The 25,275-nt window shown below is 36.9% G+C and overlaps 1 protein-coding gene across 3 annotated transcripts in view; it reads right to left on the bottom strand.

Annotated features, from left to right (window-relative positions):
- Window positions 1–205: 205 nt before the first annotated feature.
- LOC126412803 (RNA-binding protein 33-like) overlaps window positions 206–25,275 on the bottom strand; it is a 236,302-nt gene continuing 211,232 nt past the window's right edge. For 2 of the 3 annotated variants that reach the window (XM_050082581.1, XM_050082583.1), the window contains exons 16-19: window positions 24,018–24,170; window positions 21,832–23,898; window positions 6,774–6,833; window positions 206–509 (exon numbers count right to left, since the gene is read on the bottom strand). In XM_050082581.1, coding sequence (XP_049938538.1) covers window positions 23,764–23,898; window positions 24,018–24,170 — 288 coding nt within the window. In that variant the 3' untranslated portion in view covers window positions 206–509; window positions 6,774–6,833; window positions 21,832–23,763. The remainder of the gene's footprint in view (window positions 510–6,773; window positions 6,834–21,831; window positions 23,899–24,017; window positions 24,171–25,275) is intronic. The other variant, XM_050082582.1, reaches the window with a different exon arrangement.

Here is a 25,275-nt window from a genome sequence, read left to right as displayed (position 1 = left end):
ACTTTGTGAAAAGCTGCACATAAATTTTGACTCTTCTACTTTTGTCTACGGAAGACACTACATTTCCTACATCACTATGTCTTCAGAACCAGGCTATGAGATTGATAATGGAATGTGTAGTATTTAAATTTAGAGGAATATTGCTAGTGCAAATACTGAAAATAAGGAGTAAGGATGGCAAACAATTTCACACACTGACTTTTTGTTTCACATTTTACAATAATTTGTACTTTATTTTCTATCAGTAACAACAGACACAGGAACAAATAATGTTTATACAACAAACAATTCTCCAGTCAATGGATAGTGTCAAAACACAATTTTTATAAAATTTCATTGCTTCAGGTGTGACCAGATACAATACAATACAAAAGATACACGTTACAATCACAGCAGTACACCAAAAGTTACTATACAGTTTTGTATCTTTGCATCACCTCAGAAGCGACTCGTGCATTTGGGAGGCCAGCTCCACATTTACCCTGGAGGTCACTCACACCATGGAGGCTCTGATAAAAATAGGAAATAAGAGGCATATTATGAGACTCAACTAGAAGGATAATAATTTATAAAAACAATTCACTGTTATACTGGGTGAAATATGTTTACTGTTTAATCAATGTTGGATGAAAATAGTTAAGTGAAATTTGAAAAATAGATACCACAATAAAGTACCATCAAACGGGGTGATTTAAGACACTGTGGGGATTTCATGTTCATTTGCTCTTTCCCAGTGCACAGCAATGAACTGCTGCTCATTTTCACTTCCGTATGCTAATTATTGTAAGTGCAAGATTGTATTTATCATGTTCCATGACTTTTATTTTGGCCTGATTGTTTACCTAGGCAAATATCTGATGAACAGCCTCATAGTTGAAAGTTCATGCTGTATCGTCAAGTGGAAACTTTCTATTGTTGTGACTAGTGGGAAAGTATCACAACTGCAATTATCAATGAGCTCAGTAGTCTACAGCATTGAGACAAGTCCTGTACAAGTTTGTTGAGTTTTTCATGTAAAGTTATAAAATAATTATGGTGTGTACTGTGTGGTGTGATTTTGGACAATGTTCAGAACATATAAAAGCAGAAAAGGTGCTGAAGTACGATGTAATTATGACCCAGAACTTTTGGATAAAGCTGTTCATGATATTCAGTATTGCAAATTATTGATAGAAAAATTTGTGATTTGTAAGTTATACCCACACTCATGAGCCAAAGCATTATGACCATCTGCGTAATAGCATGTTTGTCTGTCTTTGGAACGAAATAAATACATCACTGATTCTGCGTATCAGGGGTCCGACAGTTTATTGGTAAGTTTGTGGAGGTATGTGGCAGTCTACATCTATGCAAAGGCCACATGACTCGTGTATGCGGCGATGGTGCCCTATAGTGACCCAGATAGGTCATGATCAGTCAGAGATTCCAAAATCAGATACTTGATTGTAAGCCACACCCAGGAGCAGAAATAGATTCAGATCACAAATTAGTAGTAATCAAAAGTAGGCTGAAGTTAAGAGAAAAGTCAGGAAGAATCAGTGCACAAAGAAGTGGAATACAAAAGTGCTAAGGAATGAAGAGAGATACTTCAAGTCATCTGAGGCTGTAGATACTGCAACAAGGAATAGCTCAGTAGGCAGTTCAGTTGAAGAGAAATGGACACCTCTAAAAAGGGCAATCATGGAAGTCGGAAAGAAAACACAGGTATAAGAAACCACGAGTAACAGTTGGCTGATGAAAGACTGAAGTACAAAAATGAGCACGGAAATTCAAGAATACAGAAATACAAGTCACTAAAAATAGGAAGTGCAGGAATCCAAGGTGAAATGGCTGCATTAAAAATGTGAATAAATTGAAAAAGAAATGATTGTCGGAATGACAGACTCAGCATACAGAATAGTCATGACAACCTTCAGTGAAATTAAATGCAAGGGTGGTAACATTAAGAGTGCAGTGGAAATTCCACTGTTAAATGCAGAGGAGAAAGCAGTTAGGTGGAAAAAGTTCACTGAGGTCTTCTATGAGGGGGAGGACTTATCAGATGGTGAAATATATGAAGAAACAGGAGTTGATATGGAAGAATAGGCAATCCAGAATTAGAATTAGAATTTAAAAGAGCTCTGGAAGACGTAGGATTGAGTAAGGCAGAAGGGATAGATAACATTCCATCAGAATTTCTAAAACCATTGGGATAAGTGGAAACGAAATGATTATTCACGTTGGTGTGTAAAACGTCTGAGTCTGGTGATATGCCATCAGGCAGCAGTAGCCGGCCGAGACACAAGCAACAACAGGGAAGTAACCAATATTGTGACTTTTACGAGTTCCTAACCAGGAGCAAATTTTATATCATCATCTTTAGTTTCTTGAGTTTCTGTATGTTAATTTAATATCTAATAACCACAGTTCTCACATTTTCGTTTGCGTCAGAAAGTAAACTGATTTTGTGACGTATTACAAGTTCCTAATCAGGGGCGAATTATTTAGTTTCACCTGAGTGCTTCGGTAGTTAGGTTTTTGAATCTCTGCGTATTAATCCGATTTATTAGACACAGTTCCTGCGTTTTCATCAGGGTCTACAGTAGAGTTGTGCAGCTCGTGCTGATAATCCGCTTATCTGCATAGTTTAGTTTACCACGGTCTTTAATATGGACACGGACTACGATTGTTGTGTGCAGATGCGAGCCGAGTTGGTGACACTTCGCTCTCTGCTTAAGGCTGTGATGGCTTCGGTTACACAGCTTGAGGCTGCAGCGGATGGGCACCACTGTTGTGGGCTGGCCATGGGGATCCAACGGACGTCCAGCACGTCTAAGTCCTCCGATCAGTGCTCACCGGTGGCTAGCCAAGTTACTGCTCGCACTGATGTTGACCCCTCACCTGTGGTTGAGTGGGAGGTGAACGACTTCCCAGGCGACACACGTAAGGTCTCCCCAGTTTGTCTAACAAACAGGTTCCAGGTAGTGCTGTCTGTGACTGACACTGCCACTGAGCTAGGTGCTGTCGCCTGTCTTGTCTCAGAGGAAACCTCTCAGCCTGCAAAATACAGACAATCACAGAGGGTGGGATTATTGATAGTTGGGAGCTCCAACGTTAGGCACGTTTTGGGGCCCCTTAGAGATCTAGCTGCCAAGAAGGGAAAGAAAATCAATGTGCACTCCATGTGCATACTGGGTGGAGTCACTTCAGATGTGGAACGGGTCCTCCCAGATGCTATGAAGAGCACAGGGTGCAGCCAATTGTTCTGGTTTTGAGTGGCTAACAGAAGTGGTGAAGGCTACCAGTCTTGGTTGCAAGATGAAAGCAGAGCTGAACATTTGCAGCATAGTCGACAGGACCGATTGAGAACCTCTGGTACAGAGCTGAGTGAAGGATCTGAAGCAGAGGCTCAGACGGTTTTGCGACACTGTAGGCTGCAGATTCCTTGACTTGTGCCACAGGGTAGTTGGGTTTTGCTGAATAGGCCAGGTCTCCACTATACGCAGGAGGTGGCTACACGGGTAGCAGGGTCTGTGTGGTGTGGACTGGGTGGTTTTTTTACGCGAGAGGGTCTCGGGGAAAAAACAAGAAGGGCTTCAGCCACAAAGGGTGTAGGCCGAACACAGATACAGGAACCATTGGTATAACAGTTGTAAATTGTCATGGCTGGCACTGATGCTCAAATCGTTACAGGCACTGAACGTTGGCTAAAGCCAGAGATAAGCTCAGCCCAAATTTTTGCAAAGAATCTAAAGATGTTCCAAAAGGATAGGCTAAACTAGTTGGTGGTGGCGTGTTTGTTGCTGTTAGAAGTGGTTTATCTTGTTGCGAAATTGAAGTAGATAGTTCCTGTGAGTTAGTATGGGCAGAGGTAATTGTTGGCAACCAGATTAAAATAATAATTGGATCCTTTTATCAACCTCCCAATTCAGAAGATACAGTTGCTGAAAGGTTGAAAGGAAACCCGAGTTTGATTTCAAACATGTACCCAACTCATACAATTGTAGTTGGTGGTGACTATAATTTACCCTAGATATGTTGGCGAAAACACGTTTAATTCTGGAGCTACCGAAATTGTGCTAAACACATTCTCTGAAAATTAGTTCCAGCAGTTAGTTCATGAGCCCACCCCGTGAATAGTAAACGGTTGTGAAAACACGCTTGACCTCTTAGCAACAAATAAGCCTGAGTTAATAACAAGCATCAAAACCGATATAGAGATTAATGAAAACAGGGTTGCCGTAGCGAGACTGAATACCGTAACTGCCAAATCCTTCTAAAATAAATGAGAAATATACCTATTCAAAAAAGCACATAAAAATTCACTTGATGCCTTCCTGAGAGACAATCTCCACTCCTTCCAAATTAACTATGTAAGTGTAGATCAGATGTGCCTTCAATTGAAAGAAATAGTATCGGCAGCAATTGAGATATTTATACCCAAATAAATTAACAAACGATGGAGCTGAACCCCCTTGGTACACAAAATGGGTCAGAACAGTATTAAAGAAACAACGAAACAACATGCCCAATTTAAACAGATGCAAAATCCCCGAGATTGGCGATCTTTTATAGAAGCTCGAAATTTAGTGCGGACTTCAATGCGAGATGCTTATAACAGTTTCCACAATGAAACTTTGTCTCGAAACCTGGAAAACAATCAATGCTTTTTCTGCGCAATAGCAAAGGAGATATACTACTGAAGACAGTGCTGCCAAAGCAGAGTTACTAAACACAGCCTTCCAAAATGTCTTCACAAATGAAGACAAAGTAAATATTCCAGAATTCGAATCAAGAACAGCTTCCAACATGAGTAACATAGAAGTAAATATCCTCTAAGTAGTGAAGCACCTTAAACCACTTAATAAAAGCAAGCCTTATGGTCCAGACTGTGTACCAATTAGTTTCCTTTCAGAGTATGCTGATGCAATAGCTCCATACTTAGCAATCATTAATACCATTCCCTTCACGAAAGATCTGTACCCAAAGACTGGAAAGTTGCACAGGTCACACCAATATTCAATAAAGGTAGTAGGAGTAATCCACTTAATCACACGCCAATGTCATTAATGTCGAATTGCAGCTACTTTGGAACATGCATTGTGTTCGAACATTATGAATTACCTCGAAGAAAACGGTCTATTGACACACGGTCAACATGGGTTTAGAAAACATCATTCTTGTGAGACACAACTAGCTCTTTATTCGCATGAAGTGTTGAGTGCTACTGACAAGGGATCTCAGATCGATTCTGTATTTCTGGATTTACACAAGGCTTTTGACGCTGTACACACAAGCGGCTTCTAGTGAAATTGCATGCTTATGAAATATTGTCTCAGTTATGTGACTGGAATCATGTTTTCCTGTCATGGAGATCACAGTTTGTAGTAACTGACAGAAAGTCTTTGAATATAACAGAAATGATTTCTGTCTTTATAAAAGGTAGTGTTATAGGTATACAAAATTCCAATAACTCCGAATCCGAAAATATTTTGTTGACACCGACCTACATAGGGAGAAACGATCACCACAATAAAATAAGGGAAACAAAAGCTTGTACAGAAATATATAGGTGTTCGTTCTTCCCGCACGCTATACGAGATTGGAATAAGGGAGAATTGTGAAGGTGGTTCAATGCACCCTCTGCCAGGAACTTAAATGTGATTTGCAGAGTATCCACGTAGATGTCGATGTAGATATACTATCTGACTTTCAAAAAATCATCATCCATACATTTCTGAAGACTGCAAGAGCCGATAAGTGTGAGAATTATTGCACAGATAGCTTAGCAGCTCATGCATCCAAAAATTTGTTGATAAGAATATACAGAAGAATGCAAAAGAAAATTGAGGATGTGTTAGATGATAATCAGTTTGGCTTTAGGAACAGTAAGAGCAATGACGTTGCAGTTGATACCGGAAACAAGACTAAATAAAAATTAATACACGTTCATAGGACTTTTTAACCTGGAATAAATGTTTAGCGGAGTCAAATGGTTCAAGAAGTTCGAAATTCTGAGAAAAATAGGGGTAAGCTATGGGGAAATACGGGTAATATACAATATGCACACAAGCAAAGAGGGAATAATAAGAATGTAAGACCTAAGACGAAATGCTTGGATTAAAAATGGTGTAAGACAAGGATGTAGTCTATACATTGGGGGGGGGGGGGGGGGGGGGTTTAAAAGTGGTATTAAAATTCAAGGTGAAAGGATATCAATGATAAGATTCACTCATGACATTGCTGTCCTAAGTGAAAGTGAAGAAGAATTACAGGATCTGTTGAATGGAATGAACAGTCTAATGAGTACAGAATGTGAATGCAGTGTAAATTGAAGAACAACGAAAGTAATGAGAATTAACAGAAATAAGAACAGAGAGAATTAACAATGGGATTGGTGATCACGAAGTAGATGAAGTTAAGGAATTCTGGTAGTTAGGCAGCAAAATAACCCACAATGGATCATCCCAACCTATGGTGTAATTTTGGATGCTTTATATGTTCGTCCATCGGAAAGTACAGGTACACACAGACTTTCTGCTTTTATGATATTTTATTTGTTACACTTATACCCCACCACTCCTGTGTAACAAACAATGCAATCTACCAAAACCTATGCAAGTTATGCAGAAAATAACCACAAAACAGTTTGAAATCACCCCGTTTGACAGCATTCTACAAGTTTACAAAAATTCACCTCTAGAAATATTAATTAAACCGTAACAAAACTGATGCCTTTGACACACGGCTAAAAGAAGAGATTCGGATCTGTAGATATGCGACATGCAACTTACTCATTAACATCACTGTCGACCTCTGTAGCAGGAATGTTGTTGGTTGGGTGTGCACAACCTCTGAAATGCAAGGAATAATGGGAGTTGTAATTAATTGAAAATCTATATATATACATATAAGATTCAATCTGAAAAAATCAAGACACACTGAAATTTGTTTAACATCAGCACTGGTTAGTACTGCCCACAGCATTACAAACTCATACCATGCTGTTTGCAAGAAACACTACTCACCAAAAGTTCCAGTTTTGGCTAAGAAAGGAGGCACATTAGATAACAATCAGAGTATAATGAAACCACTCTTCAATTCTTAGGTTGTGCTAATCTCTCTCTTTCTATTTCAGTGAAACTTCTAAAGTATGACTCATTGCCTCGAAAGTTAAGATTTAGTGGCTGTTTTACGACACAAGTCTAAGTAATTCTTAACAGTTTCATCATTATTCGTATTTTATAAATAATATTATCAAACTTTCCAAATGGCATCTACAACAGACAGTCAGGAAAATAAGGCAATGGTAGATTTGTGAAAGGAAATCTGAAGCAATAGACAATCCCACCGAAAATGGGCCTAATCTTAATTCCAAGCCCAGAAGCGTACTCATATGTATACAAAAGCTGATATGGGCAAGATGGGTATTTAAATATAAAAGCTTGTGAAAATGTCAGGCAAGTATATAATAAAATTACTTAAGTTATTTTTTATATTGACCTAAGAAAACAGTTTTCAATCACACTGTACATTACCAGAAATAAATTAGATGATGCAATGGGGGAAAAGTGTGTGCCCTCGAGATGACAGGGGAAAATGTTTGTCCCATATACAGTGTTTCACCCCATAAACAGTAATAAAAAACGAATATTTGCTAAAATTATTTTTTGTAGAAAGGTTTAATAACTCCAATAATCATCAAGAAAATTAATTTTTGGCATGATACAATTTTTTAGAAAACAACAACATTTGTGCCTTCTGGTAACCATCACTCTGAACAGTGGGCTGGCTCATACTTCCTCATGAGTTGAAACCGGAGAAGGTAGTGATGTTGGACACTGGCCTCTGAGACAAAGGGAACTGTGGCTGTTCCTTCACATTTCCACTTCACAATCACATAACCAACAGTTGACTTGGGCAGCTTTAGAAGGTTTCAAATGTCCCTGATGAATTTGTTCCTCACGTGCCATCCAATAACTAGTCCATGTTCAAAGTCACTGAGCTGTACTGACCAACTCATTCTGCTGTTACTGCTCTATTCTTACTGACAACACAATACTCCCCACTTTGTTTTATATTGGCAGACCCACTTCTCATGACATTTAATGGTCAGTTCTACATTACGTAGGGATGTCCAGATATTTTTGTACAGATAATAAATTTTGCTAATGGGTTCTACCATATTGGAATCTACAATATCAGCATTAATGGAAATTCTGAACACTGAAGGTTTGTAACACATAATCATAGACAATGGGCACTGTGATGTAACAACACACATTCAACAGCATCTAATATCTCACCACAGCACTACTCTCTTACAGGGAAGGTCCTTTGCACCATGGAAGAATGCAGACATGGTAAAAAAATGCAAGATAAGGATACGATTATATCCAAATCATACAGACTGAATGTTCTTGGTAAGACATTCAAAACATTGTACACAAAAGACTACAAACATAGACTGGTGCATGAACTGAGCAGATTTATGAGAGGTACAAAAATTGAAAACGTAACAAATAAGGTGATGTCACTTGGAACAGGCATTCATTTTACTTACACTCTAGTGAGCCCTCAGCAATATAGATTTTTGAGCAATATGACAACTGAAGACCTAATTGATAAGGTGATGTCACTTAGAACAGACAATTTTATTTACACTCTAGTAAGGATGATAGATATATTACCAGCCTTTTGACAACTTATTGTGGCCATCTTTCTTTCATCACCTTAGGGAGTTGGAGTGTTGTAAGGAATTGTACAGTATACTGAGAGCCTATCGTATTTAGAGACAAGTCTTTAATGTTCTCAGGGCAAGAAATGAATATCATTTAAAAAAGCTGTCAGCGTACCAATGGAGTTCATAATACAAAAGCTACATGGCGGCAGTAACATACGTTGACTGGTAGTATTTACAGATAATGTGTTGTTTGTCATAAGCAAAGATCTGAGAAGAATTATAGATGATAAGTGTAATGCTGCACTCCATGCACCAGAACCCCGCAAAAATAGATACTTCCTGCTGAAAAGGAATCTACTAAGAAATTGTACAATAAAATTGCACAATGTAATGATTAGAAAAAAGTGCAGCAATGAGGTATCTAAAGCTATCCTAGATAACTGTCAGAATTTCAGACACCACAGAGGAGGCATGCAGGAAATATACAAATGTGATGCACAAAAATTATAAACATCAAATACAGAAAATTTTAACTTCTCTTGAAAATAATCAAAGCATACCATAGATTTGTATTACCACCTGTTGTGGGATATGGTGCGAGCACGCAGGATTACAGCTTGTGAAGCCAGTTTCAGTATTTGAAAGAGTGCAACGAGGTGATCTATAGAGATTTGCAAGTGAGTGCTGTACAATTCCAAATGATTCCTTATTGTTAATCCTAGAAATATTCTCATTGGACTTTGACATTAGGAGCCCTGTCTAAGTTAAAGAAAGACAATCAATTCAGAAGTACAAGGGATACTTGGAATAATGACAATATGAAGAAATTAATCTGTGGTAAAATGAATGGGACTCTTCAGATACAGGTGCAGGAGAATATATGATAAGGGAGACACCAACAATGTGATTTCTTCACCCATCGAGAAGACTGACATATTACCTGCACAGTCATGGCTGGTATCTGCATAAAATCAGAAGATAGACATATGATAGTTGCCCTACAACATTGAGGACACTTCGGGACACATTTTGTAGGACTGTGCTCTACGAAGATGCTGTGGGTAATGGTTGTCACAGGTGAAGTATGCTTGGATCCCAAAGCAGCATTGAGGAAAATGTCAACCTTGCATCTTGGATAATAGAATACCTACGAAACCATCAAGGATTTCATGAACCATTCAGCCACATATCAGTATGCTGCGACCTGTGCTTATCAACATCTTTTGCAGATGGAAAGAAGGTAACTGAGGCGACAATCACTGAATGAAACAATCTTAAAGACAGTCCACTGCACTAGTGCAAGTAGTTATGTAAATGTGGGTCCCAAGAAGTTACAGTGAATCATGGAGCCGACTGCTATGGTGGAAGACATGTCACCCTACACCCAAGGAATTCAGCAGACACTGGCTGCTGTAGTTTTAAGGGCAGATCCAGTAGAAGAAACAATCTTCAGTGGTAGAGATGTATTAGTACCGCAATGAAACAATGACCCTAATGAATGAACAATAAGACAAGTTTACTGAAGTCATAGAAGCAGTAGTACTAACAGAAGTATTAAAAGTTGGTTAATCAGTTAAAGTGTTGATAGTAGTTTGATGGTGGTAGATAGTAGTTTTTTCTTTGCCTGTGTCTTTGTCGTACTATTAGGCTATTTTTCTTTGCAGTATTTGTAAGTACCATGTAGTAGCAATTTTATATACACTTTTAATTATACACATAAGTGGGTTGCATGCCTTATTTTAGTCTTTCAGATAGCAACACTGTAATTGTGAGAAATTAATAATTCCACAGCTGACTGCTACGCATACTGCTTCATCAGCTGCAATCAATCGCTTTGGTTGGCAACATATGCCAATGTTTGAATTGGATGAAGTAACTGGACCTCTGTCAGTACCCTCTGCTTTTTTTCCATCCTCCAGTCCTGAGCATTATCCATACTGTGCATCTAGACATTAAGCCCCCCCCCTCCCCCCAATTCTCTGCCATCCACCCTATGACAGCATCTCATCTTCACTGCTTCTGGGCCATCAGTTATGAATGGCACTGAAACTTCTCCACAACACTGATACCCAATTTGGGTCCTCCTGAACAACAATTTAAAATCCATGCCCAGACAGCTACAAAGCCCCAACAGAAAAGCTATCACTTCGAAAAATTATCCTGGGAAGACAATCGAATGGTCATAACTGGAAAGCACACATACCACCATTAGTACCTATATGGCTTACAGGAATGGTGTAAAAAAACCGCATAAAGAACAATATCCTGTCTCCCTGATTTCAGGCAAATGTTGCACCCAAAATTTCTACACTTGAAAACTATGTTGACTGCTGCCGTCAACCATCTAACCAACTGTGCTATTGCAATAAACTAAAACCACTTGTGATTCCCCTTGTAGTGGCTCAGAACAAAAGACAATAAGCTGATTGCATCACCAGAAAAACATTTCTGTCTCATGTTGATGCAATTAAGAAAAAATTACTTCATCACCACCATCAACACAAAATTTTTGTACAAGAATTAATTTTAGTGTGTCACAGTCTGACACAAAAATCTATGGTTTTTTTGATGCTTTATTAAGTAGCTGCACATGTAATAGGACACATGTTGCAGGAAATGTATAATGAGATATCTCTCCAATTTTCAGAAGGGAGAAACTGCTGAGATGTGGTTTACTTGAGGAAGTGTATTTCAAATTATCAGTACATTAGATCTACTGATAGGAAAAGATTTTAAAGTGATTTCACACATGACTTAGCAGGGATATAATCAGCAAAGAACAGTAATGGACAAAAACCAACCCTCATGGATCAAGGCTGCCGAAAATCAAACAGGTTCTTATAAATAACTGCAGAGGAATATGACACAAGCAACACCAGGAGCCAAGCATACTCCAAAACGTGTCCCACCAGTCAGTCTGTCATTAGCTGCTCAAACTGAATATTACATTTCACCATGGGTGAGTTACACTCAAAGATTATGTAGACTTGTTGAGACCTAGTGATTTTATGATACAGAAGTACTTTTCTAAGAATGATGCTATCTTTCAAGATTATGAAGCCTCATTTTACACACCAAGTTATTTTCAGATATTCTTTGATGAAAGTGGGTGAAATCAAACATTTCTCCTGGTATGTTCCATCATCCAATATAAACGATATCAAGTGGCTGTAGCTAATTTAATAGCTGAGACTTGATTGCACATTTTCTCTCCCAGCACTACTGATGGGACATTCTGCTACACTGCAGGATGAACGGTTCACAATTTTTCTGGAAACTGAAAAATGTGTTCATAAATTTAGAAAGAAAAGTCTCGGTTGAATAATGGCCAATATATCACTACAATACAAGCAACATGGAAAATATTTATTAGTCTGACACAAAATAACAAATACTATCTAATGAACAGAACCGCTCTTTACCAAATAAGCTAGAAATGGTCATCACTGAAGTTGATACAGGATTATGTAAGTTTTATCAAATTCTGAGATATGTGTAGCAGCTCTACATGAGGAATGGCAAGAGTAGTATTCACTGTTCTGTTGTGGCTGTTACAGTACCTGGGAATTATCTGAATATACCTGACCTTGCAGTTTTCACCAGTGTGAGAGATAATTCAATCTTGAAGGCCAGGAGATCTTACTGTCTTTGCTGACTGTTCTTTTAAAATCAGAAACCTAATGATCATGCAAGGAGGAGTGCCCAATGTTGCTGAAAATATAATTTTTCCTTTTCAATCATTTCATCCACAAAGAGATAAATTACATTTCAAACATACCAAAAACACTTTTTGGGCCAGTTTCACTTACTTTCCATTGAGTCATAATTGTGCAAGCGAATAGATAGGGTCCAATGCTACACTTATCATGTTCACTTTGCTGTTTAAATTGAGTAATCAATATACACATTTGCTAGTATGGCTTCAGAATTAGCACTCCACACCTTATCCTGTTAGTGTATACTAACAAAAGACTAGCACTTCATAATATCTATGGTCTTAAAAGATCAAAACCTGATACCTCTACATGCAATATCAATCATGAACAATGATCAAAATGGCAACCTTAAAAGAAAAGTGAGCTTTTGATGGCACAAGGGTGTGGAAGATTGTTCACTGAAAATAGTGCATTTCTTCAACACTGAAAATAGTGCATTTCTTCAAGCAAAACTGAAATGGAGGAAGATTAGAGTGCAACGTCCTGTCAACAGCATGGTCATGCAAGATGGCAAAGCAGAAATGGAAAGATGTATACAATATAAAATGGTTTTCTGAAATATACCATCAATCTTTTAAGGGAAATAGGTCATGTTCTGAACAGTTGTCTGTGAGCCTTTCTTTCATTTACAGATTTGGCTCCTTCATTCTGCCAACAACTCTTTTCTAATTATCTGCTAACACCCACTAACAAAACAATAACATTTGTTGCATTTAAAATGTCAAACTGGAACTACAGAGTAAACAAATTAAAATCGGTTCCTCCTCAAACATAATGCATCTGCAGTATCACCTCTTTGTCAAGATAATGCATCTGCCGCATCATCTCTTTGTCTTCCTACACAAAAAAAAGGAACTACTTTGTTTTTCAACTTGTATAAAATGAGTTATAATTCGTGAGCTTTAGACAGCTGTCACTGGCACTGGCATATTGAAACTACTGACTTCTTGGAACTGATTTGCGCCCTCCTTATATGCACAGAACAGCAAAGCTCAGAGTCTTATAGAGGTGGATCGAATTATGTGTGCATGTGAAGGGACATCAAGCAGAGTGCGGCAATTTCTACTTTCATCAGCTCTCTGCAGTGCCACATGATGCAAAAAGAGTACAAGGGCCCATACTGTATCCAAAACTGCCATTCCTGTCCCCTTATAACTACTGGGCATGTTCTTTGTTATTGCTTCATATCCAAAATTTGTAAACCTTGCCACCATGATATATGAAGGGTGCACCTCTAGCTATTATTGAAATTATTGTGCCATAATTGAAACACAGTTGCATTTCCAGTTACTGGAGCCCAATAAGTTGTCTGACTGCTCAAGATTATCTTTTTTTTCTCAACAGTATTTAGTGTTCATCCTGTGGACAATATTCTGGCAGAACCGACTCATACTCACATTTAAAGCAAACCACTTGTGATAGAGCAAATGGTTAGTTTCATGTAAATACTGCAAGAGTTACACAAAATACTGGCTACACTTGGCATAAGATGGCCAATGTATTCTTTCACAAGGGGGAACGTATTTCAAATCTTCAGAGAAAGCTGGAACAATCTCGATACATATCAATGGAAAACCTGTAGTCCCTTGCCAGTTGAAATATCACACTAAGGATGTAATATCATCACTCTGGCATCTTCCTCTGAGCCACAAAGCATTCATCACCAACTGTACTTCAAAGTGTTCACCATATCTTTCTTGGTGCAGCTTTTGTCCTTGAAATGTGTCCTATAAATGCTTGAATTCAGACTGGAGATGTTCACTGTGTGTTGCCTGACCCCTTTCCCTTAATATTAGCTGCACCTGACCATGAGGAACCTGAGGGGCACCTGGAAGTGTCTGTGCCTTATGGGGCAGCATTGGAACAGTCTGGTGTAACTACTGAAGAACAATGGGAGTGGCAGCTGTCAAAAGCAAGAATTATAACTTAACTGATCTGTTCGAAATCTGAAAAAATTTTACTCAGTTATGCCACTGAGAAAGGTTGTGAAAATACAAACACACTCAATAATTCCACAAAAAATTAATAGAACTATAATGCTATTACTTAGTGTGTTATTAAAAGGATTGCACAAATGGTAGATGTTATACTTACTTAGGAACCGCAGCTGAACATGAAGGTGCTCAGTGGCAATGTATCTCTTAACACAAGCTGTATAGCTTATACAATAAATAGTAAGAAAGTAAGAAAACATGTGGCTCTATGTAAGAACATATGACACTCGATACATCAACTAATAGTGACGGTAAACAAGGTTCACATGGAGACTTTTAACATTTGGTTTAAAAATATGATAATTAAAAATCTATGATGAAGTAAAAACTGGATGAGTACATCATAACTGAGGAAAATATTGTGTTTCCTTTTTATGGTTTCAGATGAAAGACATGAGAGAAGAAAGAAAACAGATGATGAAAAGACAGAAACAAGAAATACTATTGTTTCAAATAGTATCAGTAGTTGGAAGAACCACCTGATTTGAGCAAATAGTGATCAAATGATCACTGATGATATCACAGATGAGAGAAAGAATGCCCCTCAAGGATTACTGATAGTTTATATTTTACAGCACACACAAATCAGCCTGTGTGACACACAAAATGTTTTAAAGCAAATTTCAATACTTGCAGAGCATTCTTTCTCATATAAATTGAGAGTAGACTGATTTCCTCACTTAATACATTAATGGAAGACCAACAATAATTACATTACTTAAATATAAAATTATAAATAATTCTGGTTGCGTGGAAAATATTTACAAAGCCATCAAAAAGAAATGGCTACAACATCCACGAATATACTATAAACACACAATGGTAGAACATAAAAGGCAGTAAAAAATAAATGCTGCTGTTTACAAACGCTAACACAAACTGAACAGGTAAAAAGTTAAGGAAATATGCCAATATTCAGTCTTAAATACAATCACAGCTATGTTGCACATATTAATATGAATTCTAATGTTAAAACGAAAGAAAAAATATGCACAATACTCCAATGCTCTTAAGTTTTAGGCACCAAATTCAGTAACATCCCTAATACCACATTTTTGTGGAAGGTGATAGCTAATTATGATCAAATGTCAAATGAAGTTTCTTTGGGGTTGTCGATAAAATAACGAAAACATTACAAAACAAAAATTAATAATGTAAACACAATAAATATAACAACAAAAAAGGAAGGTTGAAGATGAAAACTGGCTACTCAGTTCAGATGTAACAATGAAAATATGAATGAACTTATGATTATTTAAAGATATTAATGCAATACTCCAATGTTAGTTGTGAAATGTTATCACAATCAGATCATATATGCCTTATGAATATATGAGACAGCTCCTATGTTCTTTAATGCTCTTATGTAAAATGTAAATATAGCACCAAGTTGCATTTCAATGCACTAACTCACCACAGAAAATTATTAAAACAATTTTCACAGCCAGTAAACAAATGCAACAAAATAAATATTTTTTTTACAATTACAAAAATTTGTACTATTGAACAAGGTTGTCAAAAATTTTTTTTTTGACAACAAGGCACTTTTAAAAATATACATGATGGCTATCTCTGTTGGATTAAATCAACACTGATTGCACCTCCATATAATATAATGAACTGAGGTGAATCAGATAACAGCCATTCAAGTTTAAAATGAGTTTTTACAACTACTTTCCAAGTTTTATAGGATACACAAAGTAAATATGAATTCCATAAAACAATACCTTAAATGACTAAAGTATTTTCCATTGTTTTACTGCAACTTACTGAGTTCAAATGTTTTCCAGTGCATTTGACAAGCAGGCTATGTATTTTGAGCTTTTAGTCTTAATAAACAGTCTGTACTTCCACCAAACAATCCATGTTTAAGTTACTTTTTTAAAACAAAATTGTCAGTAACAGGACTTCCATTTCTGCAATCACCAGCAAAGCAGTACCTACTCCCTACATCTGCTCAGTGATGCTTATGAACTGTACACCTCCTCAAAATAAGCTTATTGTTTCACTTCTGTACATCTCTTCACAACTGTTGATTCTTTTTACCACTGAAGTAGTTCAGGAGTTACAATTACAACACAGCTACAAAGTCAACAAAGGACACAGCTGTTTGTGGAAAATACTTTATAAATTATATACATGAAATCAGTATCACCTATCTCCAGTCAACTGGTGTCACTTTACAGCAGATTTTCCATGTAGGTTTTATACTATGCCATTAATACAATGCAACATGTAGATTGCTGCTGTCACCTGAATGTAGCATTATCTTTGAAAACTGGGGATTCTGTTCACAGTTTTTTCTTTGGTCATAAAAAAATTTGTTTTACCAGAACTGCTGCATTTTGCTTTCATTATTAGTGTTACATCAGTGCACACATAGCCTGACTATTCTGTGTGCTTTTGAAACACATTGTACTTATTCAAAGTTATTGATATGTTTCATTCAGCATGTGCGGAAATTACTTTATTGCCGAAGTAATTCTAGAGGTCTTTGGAGTGTATATTTAGTTTCTTCTGTAACAAAGGAAGGCAGTAGTTACTTGTTATTTTACAAGCAATAAATTTTTATTATTCAAGTTACATCATCTTATTTTCCGAGATCTTTATCTTCCTTCATCCTTACACAAGGTACATTTCCCTTAACATGATTTTGAGTCACCTATCATTCCACATGTCACCTATCACTAATTTTCTCTTTCCTCATGTGGTTCTGAAAATTAAGTATACTATTAACTATTTTTGTATGTTAAATTTGTTTTTGGATGGGATCTGCCTTGAGCAAAACACATTTTTTCTCAACTTGCAACTGAATCAGCAGAGTTTTATTTTCTTCTGATTAAACAACAGGGAAAATGCTCTTTACTACTTGTGTGCGGGTGTGTGTTCAGGCAGCAGTCAACTGTAGGCAGTCTTTTTAAGTAGTTGTTATGTGTATGGTGTTGAAAACGGAAAAAATTGAGTATTGTGCAATAAAATAATGTCATGTGGCTAGGGCCTCCCGTCAAACAGACTGATCGCCGGGTGCAAGTCTTTGATTTGATGCCCCTTCGGTGACCTGCATGTCGATGGATGATGATGATGATGATTAGGACAACACAACACCCAGCCCTTGAGTGGAGAAAATCTTCGGCCCAGCTGGGAATTGAACCCGGGCCCTTAAGACTGACATTCTGTTGCACTGACCACTCAACTACTGGGGCCGGACAGTATTATGCAATTATTAAATTTTTCATAAAAGAAGGCTTAACACTGACTGAAATTCATTTTCAGCTTGTAAGTGTCTATGGCTGCTCTTCAGTTTCCACCATTAAGAAATGGGCGGCTGAGTTCAAACGTGGCTGTAGCATCCAAGATGATCCATGCAAAGGACGTCCAAAAAGTACAAGCACACTGGAAATCACTGACAAAGGGCACAATATGATTTCGGAAGATAGGTGCAATTTGCTAATGCTCTGGGATACCAAACATCTTGGTCACATCTTGCACCAGGAACTGAAGATGAGAAAGCTTTGGTCAGGTAGCATGCGCCACTGCAGATCACAGATGCATTCGCATGACATTTTCTGAAAAATGCTTGGTGCGTTTTAAGAAAAACGGAAGTAACTTTTTGCATCAATAAGTGACAAAGGATGAAACATGGGTACACGGCAACACATCCAAATCCAAATAGCTTCTATGCAGTCAACAGAAGCTGATTCTTCAGCGTTAAAAAAGCCAAGGCTCATGTCACTGGTGGGAAAGATCATGGAATCAGTTTTTTGGGATGTGAAAGGCATGTTGTTGATTGGCTACCTTGAAAATGGTAAAATAAAAACTGGAGAATATTACTCTCAACTGCTAATGAAATGTGATGCAAGCATTTGTGAAAACAGACTTGCTTTAAAGAAGGGAAAAAATCATCTACCATCAGAACAGTGCACCTCCCAACACAATGTCTTGGCAATGGGTAAATTGAGGGGTTTGCGCCATGAAATACTGGAACATCTACATTATTCCCCAGATTTGGTTCCCTTGGTCTTCTATCTATTCTCCTAGCTGAAGAAATTCCTCAATGGTCAGCACTTTTTTTCCAATCATGAAACCATTGTGGCTGTAGATGGGTACTTTGCAGCTCTACTAATGTTACAGAGAGGGGATAACGGCATTAGAACACAGCTGGATGAAATTTACTGATATTAGAGGAGATTATGTTGAGAAATAAAACTTCTTTGAATGAAAGCATAAATTATCATTTTCACTATGAAGCCGAGAATTTTTCAGAGTGCCCTCATATATGTAATGTTGGGATCTAACATTTTGCTTAATTGTGCACATTTCATCACAAAGGATGTTCAACACGTCCACTGTCAACTCCAATGTATTTTGCAGTTCATGTAGACAGCTGCTTCATTGCTGATCTGAGCTCATTCACATTTAAAATACGAGCTAGTAGTTCTATATAGTAAGGAATGTCTTGGCTGCTGTTTCTGTCAAAATGTTCATAACTGGAGAAGTATCAGCCCAAGTAGTGTACAAGTCAGTTGCCACAAAGACATATCAATGTGTATGTGTGGAAAAAAAGTATGGTATAGAAAAAGACCTATGGTCAATGAAGACACAATTACGTAACCTAATGTTGCTAGTGTAGGAGGACATGCAACTGATGCCTGTGATTTTCAAACAGCTGTATGTTGGTTACGGTTAAGGAGAGGGAAAACATTTTATTTATTTATTTTTTCCTTCCAGAATCACTAATACAATCACCCCACAAAGAAAGTTCCTTTCCTCCTCACTCAACCTGAATATAAAAAGTCTTGTCAGTTTTCAAAGTTGCAAATACTATCTTAAAAACTCTCATTTATACAAGTACATCCAGTAAAAAGCATTTATCCAGTTGTTTAATAGAAAGAAAATACGAGCCCACTGATGATGCTGAAACTTCAGCAATACATGTCTGGATAGTAGAAGAAGGCAAAAAATTTGTTTCGCCCACTTGGATCCCGCCCAAAAGCAAATGTATCTCTATGCAGGCAAGGACAGCAGAGCTTCAACCTCAAGATGAATATTTTCTACACTTAAAAATAAATGGAATCATTATAATGTATTAGATTGCTTTAACTTTGTGAAGTATCTGTGAATATGAGTTCACCAGTCTTGCATTAGTAAACAAATGTCACAACTACAGCTCCTGAATGAGGAGAATAAATTTTCTTACTGCAAACAGAGAAGTAACAACACTTTGCATCTACACATAGAGCTTACATTTGTGGACTTTGACAAAATAACCTTCTTAAAAATTAAACCAATATTCATTTAATTAAGCAAACATTACACATAAATAGAAATGTTGCTTATTTGGCAGACACATTACACTGATCATACTGGAACATTGCACAGTGCTGTTTTGAGTGTCTTCACATCAACATGGCAATGTGGAATTATTCTCCTTGTATTAGTTTTGATACTGATTTCATGTTCAGATTCCTAGCATTGACTGAATGCATGCACCTGGTCACAGATCACTCATTAAGTGCCGAGATTTCGAATTTTGAAAAATATGTTACATTTTTTAGCAAAAATGTTGAAGGTACATAACATGCAGTATCTATCCACCATATTTTCAATACAATAATGAGTCCACTTAAGAGTTAATAAAACAGTGATATAAAAATTTAAATTATACTGAGAAAGGATGTGCAATTTCCACAAAATGAAATACTTTAGTCCCAAGGTGCATCTCAACTATGTGTCTGATTTCAGTTTCAATTTATCATTGTACACAGTATCAATATGATCCACATTTTGCTTCATGCTTCCATTTCAGAAATAAAAATGGTGAGGCAAGGGCAAAAAACACTTGTTACTGCCTCAAAAAGCTGTATCTTTCAAAGAAAAGTATTTATTAATACTTTTGTCACTAAATATACTTTGGAAATGTGATTTGGCTGTATATTCAACTAATAGATAGTTTTGCTGAAAAAAATCTGGAAATCAGAATGAAAATCCAGGAAAGTTTGTTCCATTTTAATGTTTTCAGCATACTTGGATCACTGTTTCTTTTCTTTATTTTGTTGTAATTTTACATTCTCTAATAATTCCTGTACAGTCCACTCCAGTACAGTCTGTGAATATGTATCATCTTTGCAACTAAAATTTATAATTTTCCATTAACAAACAAACACACAGACTTAAAATCATCTATGCTGGAATATGTATGTGGACTCATGACATTCTAAGCAGTAAATATTTTTATCACACAAGCCCATATTTATGCCCAAGAAATCAGAGTCACTACATCTTCAAATCAGCAACAAAAGGCAAAATGCAGACTTGGGTACTCAATTACTCAACTCAAACACAATATATAATGCTACATTCTGCAAGTATGTGGAATGCATCAGTTTAATAAAACCTCTACACTTACTCAAACATGAGTGTTTAGAGGATGGGTATTTAAGGCTGATTACACACACAGAGGGGAATAAGTGCAGTTAAAAACAGATACAAAATACAACCGCTCTGGATGAAACACATTGCTGAACCCTGATTAATAACTCAAACAGAAGAACCAGGTATCAGCGGTAAGTTCTTTGAAATTATGTTTTAAAGTAGCCTTTTTGGTATTTTATATAGATGGACAAATAATCATATACCTTTTTATTAATATAATTAACCATTATAAGCAAAACACACATTCAGTGAGATGTGTTATAGATGACTGTTTCTGACACTCAGCTTTATGAGAGAACTGCAGACCAAACAAGACAGAATATGGAAAGAAAACCAAATTACACTGATACAACCAATCACTGGTTTACTGTTTGCGGTTTCACAAATATTAAAAACTATCTTTTGAACTATATTTAATAGAAACCTTAAGTAAATTACTTACTGAAGCTACTGTCCCAAACTCCAGTGTAATTCCAGTTATTACAGCCATAATTCACAAAGTTTTGTGTGGACTGTTAATAAAATATTCATATTTTTAAAACAATGACTAAATGGTGAAAATACACATTACATCTTACTGGAGCTAGGTGATACACTGGTAAAAACATTGTGTGTGTATAAACATGAATTTTGTCAAAATATTGAAGACTGCCAATCACAGCTGGCTCCATAATATTGCTTTTGTGTTCCATTGTATGTACTTAGTGATCAGTTGCTAAAGCAGAATAATCTTCTAAAAAAAACAAAAAATGTATTTCTGTCTTTTTTAAAAATAAATAACAGCACAGTCTGTGAATTAAAATGATGGTGGAAGTACAGCAATATTTCTGAAAAATCAGTTTATAAGGGTCATTATAAGTTGAGACAAAAAATGTAGAGGTGCCAAAATACTATCCCTCCAAAGGAGGGAGGGGGAAAAAATACTGTAAAATACTGCAGCAGAACCTGCTTGCCAGTGAACAGATCTATTGTGGTAATATTTTCAGTATTCTATGAAACTATTGTGAAACATCATAAAAATGTATACCTGCACTTGAAGTTTACTTGCATATTGGATGCCTGGTGCCAGTTGAGTTGATGGACTCGAATTTCCTCGCTATTCAAGAAGCCAGTTTTCTGAGAACTATTTGTTGAAAATTTGTATCTTCTGGAAGTAAACTTTCAAAGTGAGTTAACTACCCCACAGTTTCAATCTATCTAAAGTCTAAGGGTAGTAATGCTAAATCACAACAATATATACATACACAAACTTCAGAGTTGTGTGTCTTTCACAATCCTTTTGAACACTGTAGAATATATCTTCCTTCAAAAATATTCCACTGCTTTTAAAAATATACTCTTCTAATTGACTGTCAGATTATGATTTACCATTCATGCTGATTAACTGCTTGCAACATGCACATTGCAAACGATATTCACTGTGCAAAAATTGATAGATTTCATTTTGAGGAACTTACTAAAGTAATATAAAAAAGTATTCATTCAGAAACAGATCTTTCTGTTAATTACTTATTTTTACAAAGTCATACATGCTTCTTGAATGAAGCATTGTATAATAGTTGTATTAAAGAAACTATTTTATGGTGCTTGAGAACAAGTCATGCAACTTATCCATAAAGAAGTTGACAATGTCTGCATTCCTGTATCTTCATGGCAACCAGTACAAAAAGAGGAGATAAAAATCATCCTAATTTGATGAAATAAGGATGAAATAATTCACAAACTAAACAAAACCAGTTTCATTTCTTTGTTGTAGCACAATATTTTCCAGCTTAGCTATGGAACTGCCACAGGCAGCAAAAAATTAGTAACATCTTCAGTCTTCTAAAGTTTTGTCGGTTTCAAGACCACTGCGTCTTCTTCAAGTTCACATGAACACACACATTGTTACAAATGTCACAACTTTCTTGGATAACTATGACAAAAATCTCTGAAGTCACAAATACTTCAAATTCAGTCTTTTTCTTGAGCTGCTGTGTTATGATGGTGAAGTATCTACTTCTTCAGTCTTGAATCAAAAATGTTTTTTAGCTGCTCACAGCAGCTAGACATTCATTACACAGCAACACCAAATTAATTAAGATATCTGTCCCAATGACAAACAGCACCAACAGTCAACTAATATTGTTTTTCTCATTCCTGCAGGGTATGCACAGCAAATAAATGTACTTATGTAAGTTAATAGGCTAAAACCTTGTGTGTATCTGGCATGACACTGCCAAACGGAGTAAATGTCAGAAGACTATTCCAACTGTAAACACCACTGCTATGTTAATGGAAGCAGCTATCTGTGATTCCTGGTTTCAACATTAACGTTTTTCTGATTGTAAGTAATGTACTAAACTGTTGTAAAATATTTAGTGCTTATGTTTAGTACACAGGCACTACACTAAAAAGAAAAGAAATTAAACTGCATACTCCAGAGAGGCCTATACATGATTATTTACAGAATAAATAATGAGACAAAATATGGTCTTGTCATACGGTACGACTCCTTGATATTGGTGTTCTTAAATAAGCTGCAACGGTTGGCGATGCATATTAAGCAGCTGAAAGAATTTTTAACAATAAATTGTGAGGAGGTTTTTCCATATTCCTGTATTGCAGGAATTGTGTGTGTGTGTGTGTGTGTGTGTGTGTGTGTGTGTGGTGGTGGGGGTGGGTGTCATGTGTGCTTGAAAACCAAAGAGAAAAAGAGACAGGGACAGGGACAGAGAGAGAGAGAGAGAGAGAGAGAGAGAGAACACACATTTTATTTTCAGTGCTCCCAGTGATATCTCCTTTGTAAAGGCTGAAATACAAAGATAGCTGCTTCACGAATCACGAACGAAGACTTATAACAATCTCTCCTTTCAATTTCAGTGACGTAAGTCATTACTCAGACTCTCTTTTCAGTAAGAAAATGCTGTGCAAGCCTGCAAAGAAAGAGTATAATTCCTCCACAATAATTCGGTGTTGTTTAAGGCACTAGTGACACCTGTATGAGTGAGAGGTCAACAATTTTACGCTGATAACGATCGATGAACATTCCCGCTGAAGATGGGTTAGCAAAAGTGATGACTGCACGTCGATGCTGTGGCTGCATCTGCACTTTCTGTAAACAAAGAATGTATGACATTATACAGCAACAGGTGCTACACAAAGAAAGAAACTAACAAGCACAAGCATGTGTGCGTGCGCGCGCACACACACACAAAATACAAACATAGATACCTCAACTGTGCCAACACGCAGGCACATTCTGCGGAGTTTCATTTCATCAGTGTCAACGGAAAGGTTTTCTACTGCAACCGATTTAGATGTTCTTTGTTGGCCTGCTTCAACCTGATTCACTATAACTGTTCGATTTGGAGATGCAACTGCTTGCTGAAATGAGAGCAGGGATTGGACTGTTACATGCATGTCACTGGTATAAAAGAAAAAGATAATAATACAAAGAAACATGAATAAAATATTTTGCTTAACAGAAACAAGAAGCAGGAACATGAAAAGATGTTGAATTTCATTACTCTGGTGTAAAAACGTTTTCACCGAAATGAAAGGGCAAAATAAAGTGTGTGGAAGCATTAGAAGAGAGTAAACATTGTTCCAGTATATCAGTAAATAATAGAGGTAACACATGCAGAGACAATTGACTAGAAAGTATAGCCAATTTATAAGTAAACAGAAACAAAAAGGTCATCTGGAAAAAAAAAAAAAAAAAAAAAAAAAAAAAAAAAAAAAAAAAAAAAAACCACAAGTAAAAAGCAAACAATGAAAAATCTAGGATGGAATAATGACAATATTATGAAAAGGATAGATTTCTACTCACCATATAGTGGAGATGTTACTCACAGATAGGCACAACAAAAAGACTGTCAAACAAGTAAACACACACACACACACACACACACACACACACACACACCAACACACGCACGGACACTGTCTCTGGCTGCTGAGGCCAGATAGCGACCAGCTGTGCCTGACGGGAAAAGCAATCTGAGTGGTGTGGATAAGGAGGAGAGTGGGATGGGGAGGTGAGGGACAGCAGGGTAGGCACCAACACCCTTCTCTCTCTCTCTCTCTCTCTCTCTCTCTCTCTCTCTCTCTCTCTCTCTCTCCCTAATGCCCCAGCCTCCTCCTTACCCCCACCACCTGCTTGCCATTTGGCCTCAGCAGAGACAATGATTGTGTGTGTGTGTGTGTGTGTGTGTGTGTGTGTGTGTGTGTGTGTGTGTGTGGTCTAATTCAGAAGGACTTTTTGGCTGAAAATTTACTTTGGCTGTCCTTTTGTTGTGCCTATCTGTGATGCAATATCTGCACTATACGGTGAGCAGCAATCTATCCTTTTCATAATAATGTCAAGAAAAACAAGTCAAAATTATTTAGAACAAAATCCTCACTTTATTTCTCAAGACTGTCTCCATATATTCCTATACATCTGGTTCGTAAAGTTTCCAAGCTTTTTATTTGATCAGAAAAATATATT

Source organism: Schistocerca serialis, chromosome 7 (genome assembly GCF_023864345.2).
Source record: "Schistocerca serialis cubense isolate TAMUIC-IGC-003099 chromosome 7, iqSchSeri2.2, whole genome shotgun sequence".
Lineage (NCBI taxonomy): Eukaryota > Metazoa > Arthropoda > Insecta > Orthoptera > Acrididae > Schistocerca > Schistocerca serialis.
This window is presented reverse-complemented; position numbering and strand designations above follow the sequence as displayed.